Source organism: Somniosus microcephalus, chromosome 4 (assembly GCF_052327205.1).
Source record: "Somniosus microcephalus isolate GS21.2 chromosome 4, FLI_Smic_1.0, whole genome shotgun sequence".
Taxonomy (NCBI): Eukaryota; Metazoa; Chordata; class Chondrichthyes; order Squaliformes; family Somniosidae; genus Somniosus; species Somniosus microcephalus.
In genome coordinates, this window is record NC_140990.1 from 217,493,468 (window position 1) to 217,505,690 (window position 12,223).

The window sequence follows — 12,223 nt, forward strand, 5'->3', positions numbered from 1 at the left end:
AGTGGGCTCGTTTAGAGCATTGGTTTGGCTGCACCTGAAGAGCTGTGTACAATTCTGGTCACCATACTATAGTGGGGAGGTCCTGGCTTTGGAGATGGTATAAAGGTGGACATCCAATTTATACTGGAGATTCAACATTTGAAGTATGAGGACAGACTAAGGCAGCTAGGAATGTTTACATTGGAGAAAAGGAGACTTGAGGCGACCTTAACAAGGTGTTTGAGATTCTGAGAGTTATAGATAAATTGAAACCTAATAAATTGTTTGACATAGCTTATTATATTTTTTAATTATATTATGCTGTTACAGAATAAAAACCTTTTACCTTTCCTATACTTACCTCAGACACAATAATATCTTATTTGCAGTACTTGTGATAGTTCCAAAGAACCCATAAGAATTGTGCTCCTTTTTATTCTGTTGGAGTTCCAATATTTTCATCTCAGTTTCACACTGCTTCCATGTTTAATAGCCTGTGGCCTAGAAATTGGGTTGGTAGCGCCGGCGCTGAGCGCCTAAAGAGACCTAGAATTGGGGCGAAGCGCTATGTTGGGGCGGACGCTATGAAGATAGCGCCAACTCAGATATTGACTATACATTTAGCGCCTGCGCTAAGTGTTTGCGCGCGCCCGCGAGCGCAAGCAGCTCATGACGTCATTTCAGTGTGCAACGCCTTTTAGGAGCGCCTGAGCGCATATTGGGTGGCGCCCGGAGCCTTAGCGCCCAGCGCTATTAGTGACAGTTCGAAGGAGGGCTAACAGGCCCTTCTCGGAGTAGGGGGGCGCTATTTAAAGGGGACAGCTCTACTGCAGAATCTTCTGCCACTTGGCCTGCTCATTGCGCTCGCTGCTAGAGAGAGTTGGCGAGCTAATGTGGAGCGGAGTTCTGGGATTTGAGCTTTACAATACTTGGTACCTTCAACCCTGTCCGAAGCACTTGCACCACTACACCTAAAAGCCTTTTGACCAACTGGCATCGGAATGGGAGCTTCTTTGGAGGGCGACGGACCTCATCTGCACTCTGTGCAGCAGTCATGACGACCTGCCTTGCCCTGCGGGGAGACGGTGGCCGAACTTGCCTATCCCCCCTGCGTTGCTCCATGCCGCTTGGTCCGGCAACTGGTTCATCCTCAGAGCCACCCCCCCTCCCCTCCAGGGGACTACTATCCCCAGTCTGCAGATGTCTCCGCTCCCCGGATTCTGCAACGGCTGGTCCGGATTCCTCCTGGTCCTCGCCTCCGGTGGCACTGGCACTGGCAGCTTCAGCGCGTTGAGCCCGAGTTGGTGCTGCTTCATCTGAAAGTGGGAGGTGGAAGAGTGGCTTTAGCAAAAGGACAGATTTGCTGAAAGGCATGCCAGATTGCGGCAAGGCTCTGACATGGCTGCACACTGAGGATGCATGCTGGCGGTGGGACCAAGTGGAAGGCAACAGGTGGAAAAGGCGAGAGTCTTACCCTCGCTGTCGGTAATGGGGTCGGCAGATGCAGTGGTCACTGGACCAGACAGACGTCCTCCAAGTATCTGGTGCACTCTCTCCTCCAGATCAGTGAGAGTGACCACTTGTGCAGGTCCACCACCGGTTCGACGCTGCTCCTTTCTAATCTGTGCCATCTTGGACTGCAGGGGAAAGAAGGGGAGGTTCTGTTACATGAGGCCTTGAGACCTCATCGCATGCCCCCCATGGTGCAAGAGCCCTTACATGAGGCCTTGAGACATCTGTCCATGTGTGTGGCCAGAAAGGGCCATGGGTGCATACTGACAGATGGCCATTGGCGCATCATTGCAGCAGGGTGCCCGAAGTCAGCTGCAGATGGAGGGAAGCACAAGTTTGGTAAACCATCACTCACCCTAACAATCCGTGTGAGGTCATTGAATTTCTTCCTACACTGAACAGGGGTCCTGGTCGCCATGCTGCTGGAATTCACCCTCACAGCAACCTCCCTCCAAGATCGTCGATAAGCCTTCTGATTTGGCCTCTTGCCATTATCCGGATACAGGACCTCTCGACGGTGTTCAACTGCAGCCACCAAGTGGTCCAGAGCCTCAGTGCTGAAGCGCTCTGCTCTCTGCCTAACCTTCTCCATAATGCACAAGTTTCTAACGCCAGACAAGGGCGAGCGCCGAATCTGAGGCCTACAGGGCGTTGGGTGTTTAAGCTCAGTCTGACTGACCCGCCCCTTTAAGAGCCGGCCGGCGCCTGTAGGTCTCGTGCTTTCCCGTAATTGAGTTCACCTGCGCTGCGCCCGTCCGCGTCGATATTGAGTAGCGCCTGACCTTTTGCGCCTTAAGAGCACCGTGCAATGGCTGATTTAGCGCCTCAATCCCCTTTGGGGGCGATGCAACCCAATATCACGCCAGGCGGCGATAAGTTTTGTCTGGCTATAAACTTTGCGCATCGCCAGTTCTAACACCTCAAGCGGGGCTATACCCAATTTCTAGGCCTGTGTCCCTTACACGCACCTTCATACTACTTGTTTTTTAAACAATATCCTTCTTCAACTGACCACTCACTCTCAGTTCTCTATGCCTGTTCCCTTTAATTTCAGTGATTACAAGTTCTAAGTTTTTGACTGAGGGTTTTGACTCAGGCCAGCTATTGCTCCCTCTTGCTGACCTGCAGGAGATGCCTTTTTGCAGTTCAGGCACTATACTATGCAAACCCCATTGGCTTCATGAATGTAACTGCACTTGAGGTTTTAAATACAGTATTTTACTTTATTTGAAAAAAAATTATTAAACAATTATTTTGATATAAATATGATACATGATGATGGGGAGCCCCTTCAACCCCTCTATCTTCATGAACCCCTTTCTCTAATCTGTTCTTTCTCACAAGGGTTCTTCAACGAGCTGTTTCCACCCGAGTATCTCCTCACCTCTCTCACCATTCCTTCTTCAAGTCCTTCTAGTCTGCTTTTCAGCCAGGCTTCAGCACTCATCACTATTAATGTTACTGTGACAGCCGCTTACTGCTCTCTTTGACCTCTTCGACCTCTCTGCGACCTTTGACCATTCCATTTTCTTGCACTTGCCCTTCTCTTCATTTTACCTCTGTTCTTGACAACTCATTGCTGTTTGTTGGGCCTAGCTGTGCATAGAATGGCTTCTGTGTTCACCTACATAGTAACAGTAAAAGCACTTTAAAGTAATTCACTGCATGTGGAGTGCTTAAAATTTGTCTGAGAGATACAATGCTATATAAATGCAAACTCTTTCTCATGGTTCTACTCTCACTCATCCCAATGCTGTCACTACATCTCCACAAACTATTTCTCTTCCTGTGCTTACTCAGTCACCTATGGAATGTCCTATGGCACTCTCCTTGCCCCCCCCCATTTATAAGCTACACGTTATCCATTGTCGACATCATCCTTAAGCAAGGGGTCATCTTCTGCATGTATGATGATGAGACATAACTCTACTTCTCCACTACCGCTACTGCCATCACATCAATTGGTATACTACTTGACCACCTGTCCAGCACCAAAACTTTCTATAACTTAGCTTTATCATATTTGGTTCTTGTCAGCGGGCCTTGGGATACAATTTTATCTGTCTCCTTGCCTGTTCACTTGGGCTGAACCTGGTTGCATGCAGACTCACTGTTCTGTCTGACCCAGAGCTTTTTATCCACATGTGGTGTGTTGTCAAGGCTGCCTTCTTCCAACTCCAGAACAGTGCCAACTTATATCCATTCCTCACTCCCTTTGTTGCTGAAACCTTCATCCATTCCTTCATTACCTTAAGGATCAATTTCTCTAATGCTTTCCTCACCAGCCTATCCACGTCCATCCTTCACAAACTTTGACTGATCCACAACTCTGTGTCCTGAATCTTTTGCTCTCAGCCCCACACACCCTTACCAAGTTACACACGTTCCCTGTATCATAAAGAATTGATTTTAGAATCCTTTTCTCCCACTTTTAAATCTATCCATAGCCTGACCCCACTCTGTCTGAGTTATTTTCTCCAGCTATATGTCCCAGCACGCACCTTGCATTCCTCTGACTCTGGATTACTACTTGTTTGCTGACCCCTTCTGTTCCAACATTGAAGTCTGAGCCTTCAGTCATGATGCCCCTACTATAAACCATTTCATCATGTTACCTTGTGAAATGCTCCTGTGAACTTATCTCGTTTATCTTCAGTCCCTCCAACTAAATTTCTGCACTTGCTGCTCAGTGTCCACTTCTACCCATTGTAAAGTGTTGACATGTTTCTATATAAATATTAGTTGCCGCTGCTCAATTGCGTGCCTATATATTTGCACGTATTGGGGTTCTTCTGTGAATGAACTAATGTGTTACTGTGTGGTTCCTCTTGAGTAAGGTTGCCAATATCATGTTTCTAGGTACAGAACCTACAATAGCAATTTACACCATTGTCTAGTGATCTCCTCCAGGTATTGTTTAAATCAACTATTTGGAATAAATCACATCATTCATTTTTTAAGTCAAAAATGCAATTAAAATTATCTTTGAACCTGTAGAGACAAATAATCTGCCTCACAAAGCACAGTCACTCCTAATGAAAATTAATAGACTCTCACTATACCATATACTTTGATGCTTTGCTGGTTCTTTGAACAATAGAACACAATAGATCTGTTGTGAGGCAAGTATTCAGGCAGCTATTTAACACCTATTATACTGTAATATATTTTTATTGCTAGGGAATCACTTCAGATTTGTTTCCTGGAATAAAACTACCAAAACCTGACTACCGTGTCTTGCTGGAAGCAATCAAAGAGAATTGTGAACACATGAATTTGCAAATGACTGAATTCTTCTCACAGAAGATCTTACAAATCTATGAAATGATGATTGTGCGTCATGGATTTATGATTGTTGGAGAACCATTTGGTGGAAAGACGTCAGCTTATAGAGTTCTGGCTGCTGCTTTACATGATATTTGTGAAAAGGTAGAAATAAACACTGAATCATTGACTGGTGCATCTTCATTTATTTTATTGTCATCGGTCAGTTGTAGTTTATAATTAATATATTTTGGACAAATTAGGTCAAATTAACTTTTCAGTTACATAAATATATTAATGAACTGTAAAATGAAATAACTATATTAATCACAAAGAACATTTAGCTATCTAATTTATCATTTTTCTAATCACATATATTTATAATATAATACAAATTTACAAAACTGAAGGATATGGCCAAGAAATCATCCCTTAGCTAATGAGAAGATTAATTATTCTAATTGTCAAACATGTGAATTAAGGGAGTTATTGCACATCAGATGTCACTGTCCTAACATGAAGAAAATATGTATTTTATCAAACAATGGAAATATTAGCATCATGTTGTAAGATTATGATTTTTCTACTACTGTGCCATAGTAATACACCTCATATTCATCCAACACCACTGTCTTACATTGACCAGTTATGCAATTTGATGTCATTTCTTTTACCATCACTTAAAGTTATTAGTTTTTTTTAGCATGCTACTCTCTATATCAATGATGTCAATCATATAGTTCTGTAAAATGTTGTATTTATTATTTTTGTCCAGGGGCTTCTGGAGGAAAACAAGGTTCAAATCACAGTTATTAATCCCAAGGCCATCACTATGGGTCAACTGTATGGCCAGTTTGATAAGGTGTCACATGAATGGTCAGATGGCATTCTGGCTGTTAGTTACAGAGCATTTGCTGTTTCTTCCGTAAGTATTTGTGAATTATGTTAATTTGCAGTTCTACAAAACAAATACAGGTATTGAAGTACTGTGACATGCAGGAAGTTATGAAACCCTCAAACAAAAACAAAATCCTAAGTATTTAGTACTTTCAGACTAGACTAATACTTCTAAATGTATGTAAAAAAAAAGAAAAAGCAAGACTTGCATTTCTATAATGCCTTTCACAACCTCAGGACCTCCCAAAGCACTTTACAGCCAATGAAGTACTTTTGAAGTGTAGTCACTATTGTAATGTAGGAAACGCAGCAGCCAATTTGTACACAGCAAGGCCCCACAAACAGCAATGTGATAATTACTAGATAATCGGTTTTAGTGATGTTAGTTGAGGGATAAATATGGGTCAGGACACTGAGGAGAACTCTCTTGCTCTTCTTCAAATAGTGCCATAGGATCTTTTACATCCATTTGAGAGGACAGATGGGGCCTCAGTTTAACGACTCATCTGAAAGATGGCACCTCTAACAGCACTGCCTCAGTACTGCCCTGGAGTGTCTAGTTGTGTTTCTTAAGTCTCTGGATTGGAACTTAAACCCACATCCTCTGACTCAGAGGATAGAAGTATATTGCCCAAATCATTCCGTGAATACTTGTAGCTACCCATTTATATTAAAAAATATCTGTTTGCAATACCGTATTATTGTTGACTGCAGTGAACTTCTAAGATGTCCATGTCAACCACATGATACCATGGATGAATCAGATCCCAACATTTGTTCTTCACCACCCCCCCAACCACATGACATCACTGACTAATCACAAGATTATACAAGATAACTGTAGATGAGGAAAACCATTCGGCCTATTCTAGTTCATCTATCCAAAAAGACCCTGGGGGCGAAATTATACAGGTCCTGAAAATGGGCTCGGGGATCATGATGTGGGATTAAATTGCGCCCGTTGCTTCCAATGCAGGTAGTACGCCAACTTCGTGCTGTGTGCAGCCAGCGCTAACCACGTTGTTGACTGGCTGCATGCATCAGCAGGGGGCCCAAAATTGTGCAAGGCTAGCACAACCTAAATTTAGCCTGCACTACTTAAAGCCAGCCTGCACCTCTTAAAGGGGAGGTTCATTGTGACTGGAGCAGATGTTGGAAGACGTTGTGGAACTTATTCTGATGTGGAAAAAGACTGAATAATGGCACAACATGGCAGAGAGTGGGCTCCAAGATTTTCCGATGCTGCACTGGAAGCGTTGGTGGAGGAGGTAGAGAGGAGTAAAAATGTGTTCTATCCACAGGGGGCCAGGAGGCCCTTCAGACAAACTCTTAGAACGCAGTGAGAGCAGGTAGCCATGGCGGTCAATGCCAGGAGTCAAGCTCCGAGGACCTGGATGCAGTGCCGCAGGAAGTTCAATGACCTTACACAAGTGCTCAAGGCCGGTGAATGTATCTTCAAGTGCCCTATCTGATCACTGCACCACTAGCCTCAGCAACTTCTCAATACACCACACCCCCATCACTCACCTATCAACAATCTTTATAAATCCGGATTCATACCTAACATTCTTGGCTTCACATCACCCTCACACGCATAGCACTGCTGCAAGCTTCATAGCCACATCTCACAGCTTGCACACACTGCCAGCTATTCAGCCATGACACCCACATCACCCAAACAGATTGCACCACACTCACTGACACATTTCTCTTTCTCTTGCAGGACAAGGTGGTGCACAAACGGAGGCATCAGGAGTTAACCGGCGGGGGACAGGCGCGGCTGCATGTACTTACCCCGATTGTGCTCGCCATCAATGGAGCGGCCATTGCTGAGGCTGTGGCCAGCGGCGGGGCTGAAACCATAGAAGATGACTGTATCCTCATACGTAATCCCCCTTCTCATATCCCACTTCCTCCTCATTCCACAATCTCTTCTGATTTACAAGCTGCAGGTGGCGTAAGCATGCACCTCTTACTTTCTGCCCCTCCCCGCACCACAACCTTACCCTTGTGCCTTTCTCCTTTCAGGTACACAAGGACTGCAATCTGGCCAGGCAGTGGTGGAAGAACAAGAAGACACTGATAATGGAGAAACACCGTCACTCGATTTCTCACTTGCAGCCACCGGCTCAGATGCTGACACTGCATGTAATTTAGAGGATTTTGCACAGTGGTGAGACACTGGGCATGGGGCAAGGATGGCACAGGTGCCAGCTCGCTGGAGGGCAAGGTCCCACCCGCGTTCTGCTGCAGAGGACACTGATGAGCACTTCGATGGGGCAGGCTACAGAAGAAGGCTGATGGGTATGCACAATGAAATGCTTGGTGCATTGACAGGCCTGCCAGAGAGCCTACATGCAATGTGAAGGAGCATTGAGGAGTCCGGCACCAACTTGGCACAGGGCTTTACACAGAGCTTAGAGCCCATCCTTTCCAGTGTGAAAGTGATGGCCAACTCCATTAGCACACTTGTGGACCCAAACATGATGCAACATCTGATGGCCGATGTCTCAGCTTTCATTGTAGCACAAGCAGAAGTCATCCAACGTCTGGGTGCTGCAGTGGAAGCTCAGACTTATGTCATACAAGGTCAGCTTGCTGCCAAGCAAGCTCAGACTGCTGCCATCATGGCTGTAGTTACCAGGGTGTCACAGCAGACCAGCAATCTGTCCTCCAACAGATTACTAGGATTGTTGAGGCGCCGCCCTGGGGGAGTGGCAGTGGCTCCGTGGAGCACGAGCCTGCTGTCCTCTCTCAGGATGACAGCATTCATCCTCCCACCACTGCCACTCTGCCAGTGCCCTTGCTGTTGCTTGTCAAAACTAGGTGGGGTTGTGAGGAGGATGCAAAGAAGCTTCAAGGCAGCTTAGACAAGTTGTGTGAGTGGGCAAATACATGGCAGATGCAGTATAACGTGGATAAATGTGAAGTTATCCACTTCGGTAGGAAAAACAGAAAGGCAGAGTATTATTTAAATGGTGACAGTTTGGGAAATGTTGATGTACAGAGGAACTTGGGTGTCCTTGTACACCAGTCACTGAAAGCAAACATGCAGGTGCAGCAAGCAGTTAGGAAGGAAAATGGTATGTTGGCCTTCATTGCAAGAGGATTTGAGTACAGGAGCAAGGATGTCTTACTACAGTTACACTAGGCCTTCGTGAGACCACACCTGGAGTACTGTGTGCAGTTTTGGTCTCCTTACCTAAGAAAGGATATACTTGCCATAGAGGGAGTGCAGCAAAGGTTCGCCAGACTGATTCCTGAGATGGCAGGACTGTCGTATGAGGAGAGATTGGGTCGACTAGGCCTGTATTCACTAGACTTTAGAAGAATGAGGGGATCTCATTGAAACGTATAAAATTCTGACAGGGTTAGACAGACTGGATGCAGGGAGGATGTTTCCCCTGGCTGGGGGTCTAGAATGAGGGGTCACAGTCTCAGGATAAGGGGTAGGACATTTAGGACTGAGGTGAGGAGCAATTTCTTTACTCAGAGGGTGGTGAACCTGTGGAATTCTCTACCACAGAAGGCTGTGGAGGCCAAGTCACTGAATATATTTAAGAAGGAGATAGATAGATTTCTAGACACAAAAGGCGTCAAGCTGTATGGGGGAGAGAGCAGGAATATGGTATTGAGATAGAGGATCAGCCATGATCATATTGAATGGCAGAGCAGGCTTGAAGGGCTGAATGGCCTACCCCTGCTCCTATTTTTCTATGTTTCTATGTCAGCCAGCCAGCCCAGACTACTGCTGCACTTGTCGGTGAAGTCCGAAGTTGAGCCTTCTAGGCTTAGAGCTGCTCGAGGTTGTCCTCCAAGGCCATCTGTAGTCTTCCACCACTGAACGTCAGCAGCCTTCCAGTTGCCATGATGCAGCCACTAGGGAAGCACTGCATAGGAGCATGAGGAGAGGCAAAGGCACATGGAAGACAGGCACTAAGGGAATGCACAAGGGTGATTAGTTGATGTTTGTATGCAATATGGCATTCTTTGATTTATAAATTTGGTTTGGAATGTTTATTTTGTGTTAACTTTTATTTTTGCATTGTGGCCAAGTGGGCGCTGTGATGGTTAGCAAGAGAAGGAAGTTAAGTGTGGGACTTAAGTGATGGTGAATGAGAATTGGGTTTTGAATTTACTGGTATCACAGTCAGATGAGTTGTTCACGGACAGCCTGGCCAGAAATGGGCTGTCTAGGTTTCCTCCTCCCCTCCTCTTTCTCTTCCTCCTCCTCATCCTCTCTTCCTGCTCCTGCTCCTCAGCTGGTCACCATATAGCTGGTGGCAAGGGCTGTGCCCTCATGATGCCAGGGTTGTGCAGCATGCAGCAGACCACCATAAACCTTGACACCCGTTCTGCCGGGTACTACAGGGCAACTCCAGAGCGGTCCAGAGTGTTGTTTCAGCACGCCAATGGTGTGCTCGATCACATTTTGTGTGGTAGCATGGCTTTCATAGCATGCATGCTGCCCACTTGTGTGTGGGTCGCACACCTGAGTCCTGAGCTATGTCTTCAATGCCCAGTAGCCACCCTTTGGTTTGTTGCAGTGGCTTAAATGCAGATGGCACAGCGGACTGCCATGGAGTAAAGACATTATGACTCCTGCCAGGATACCGTGCATTGATCTGCATGGTTGACTGAGTATGGTCGCACACCAGCTGGACATTGAGGAGTGGAATCCCTTTTGTTTGCAATACAACTCAGAGTTGACATACGGCGCCCTCAAAGCGATGTGCGTTCAGTCAATGGCACCCTGCACCATGGGGAAGCCTGCAATCCTCGCAAAGCCACGTGCTGCTCTCTGGCAGGAGAGAATGAAATGCAGTCAGCTCTCTTGAAATACAGAGCCTCAGTGACCTCCCTTACACAACAGTGGAGGGCAAACTGCAAGATGTTGCAATTCTCCCCAGCTCCAGCCTGGAAGGAGCCTGATGCATAAAATTTCATGACCACTGTCACCTTCACAGCCACTGGCAATGCGGCTCTCGCCCTGCTTTGAGGTTGCAGTTGTGGCTGCAGCAGGTGGCAGATTTCAGTAAGGACGTTCTTAGTGAAGTGCAGACATCAGATACACTATTCCTTGGTGAGGCTCAGGTAGAAGAATTGCTCCCAGAACATCCATGGCAGATATAGCCTCCTGCTGAGAGCCCTTTTCCCCATCCTCTTCTAGCAGCTTGCCCTGCCCCATGTCGCCTCTGCTCATTCTCCAAGTTATGCCGTATTCCAAGGGGAATGCCTCCTACCGCACCTATGTCTAGGAGCAAGAGGTTTGCGCAGAAGCCTTGAAGTCAGGACAACGTCCTTCAGCACTGGCCACACCACGTCCTGTAGTTGATGATCCCTTTAAATAGCACTGGTGGGGGGTCCTTCTTGCTGCTGAACGCGTGTTCAGCTGTGTGAGGTTAAGAGAGGGCATTGGCTGGAGCGTTGAGCACCAAATGGCAGCGCTGGCATCAAATCCGCATTACTTGCTGATTGACGTCATGATCTGCCTACTCTGCATACTTCCAGCAGACACTCACTGTGCATGCGTGCTAACACCCTCACCGATATGATGTCCAGTGTGATTTGCACCAGAATTGTGCATGCACATCGTGGACACCATTTTGGACCTCTATGGGCACTCATAGCGCCCAGAAAATGGGCGCTACGGAGCCGAATTTTGTGTATATTGTGTATATTGCAGCATCTAATTATCTCTTAAATGATTCCAGGGTGTTCACGTCCATTCTCTACCTGGAAGTTCATTTCATGTTTTGCTCACTCTTTGTGTGAAGAAAAACTTCCTGACACCAGTCTTAAGTTTACATATTATCAGTTTGAACCTGTATTCCCTTGTGTCTGTCTTGTAATTTAAAGTAATATTCTGGATTTAGAATTTCATAGAAACATAGAAGATAGGAGCAGGAGTAGGCCATTCGGTCCTTCGAGCCTGCTCCGCCATTCAATGAGATCATGGCTGATCATCCAAACTCAGTACCCTGTCCCTGCCTTTTCCCCATATCCCTTGATCCCTTTAGCCTTAAGAAATATATCTAACTCCTTCTTGAATATATTTAATGAATTGGCCTCAACTGCCTTCTGTGGTAGAGAATTCCACAGGTTCACCACTCTCTGGGTGAAGAAATTCCTCTTCATAATTGTCCTAAATGGCTTACCCCTTATCTTTAGACTGTGACCCCTGGTTCTGGACTCCCCCGCCATCGGGAACACCCTTCCTGCATCTAGTCTGTCTAGTCCTGTTAGAATTTTATAAGTTTCAATGAGATCCCCTCTCATTCTTCTAAACTCCAGCGAGTATAAGCCCAATCGACCCAATCTCTCCTCATACGTCATTCCTGCCATCCCAGGTATCAATCTGGTGAATCTTCGCTGCACTCCCTCCATGGCAAGAACATCCTTCCTCAGATAAGGTGACCAAAACTGCACACAATACTCAAGGTGTGGTCTCACCAAGGCCCTGTACAACTGCAGCAAGACATCCTTGTTCCTGTACTCAAACCCTCTAGCTACGAAGGTCAACATACCATTTGCCTTCTTAACCACCTGCTGCACCTGCATGCTTACCTTC

The 12,223-nt window shown here is 46.2% G+C and overlaps 1 protein-coding gene across 2 annotated transcripts in view; it reads left to right on the plus strand.

Moving 5' to 3' along the window:
- Window positions 1-12,223, plus strand: part of dnah7 (dynein, axonemal, heavy chain 7) — an 816,199-nt gene that overhangs the window by 296,759 nt on the left and 507,217 nt on the right. For both annotated transcript variants that reach the window (XM_085985836.1, XM_085985837.1), the window contains exons 29-30: window positions 4,672-4,920; window positions 5,531-5,680. In XM_085985836.1, the coding sequence (XP_085841962.1) occupies window positions 4,672-4,920; window positions 5,531-5,680 (399 nt within the window). The remainder of the gene's footprint in view (window positions 1-4,671; window positions 4,921-5,530; window positions 5,681-12,223) is intronic.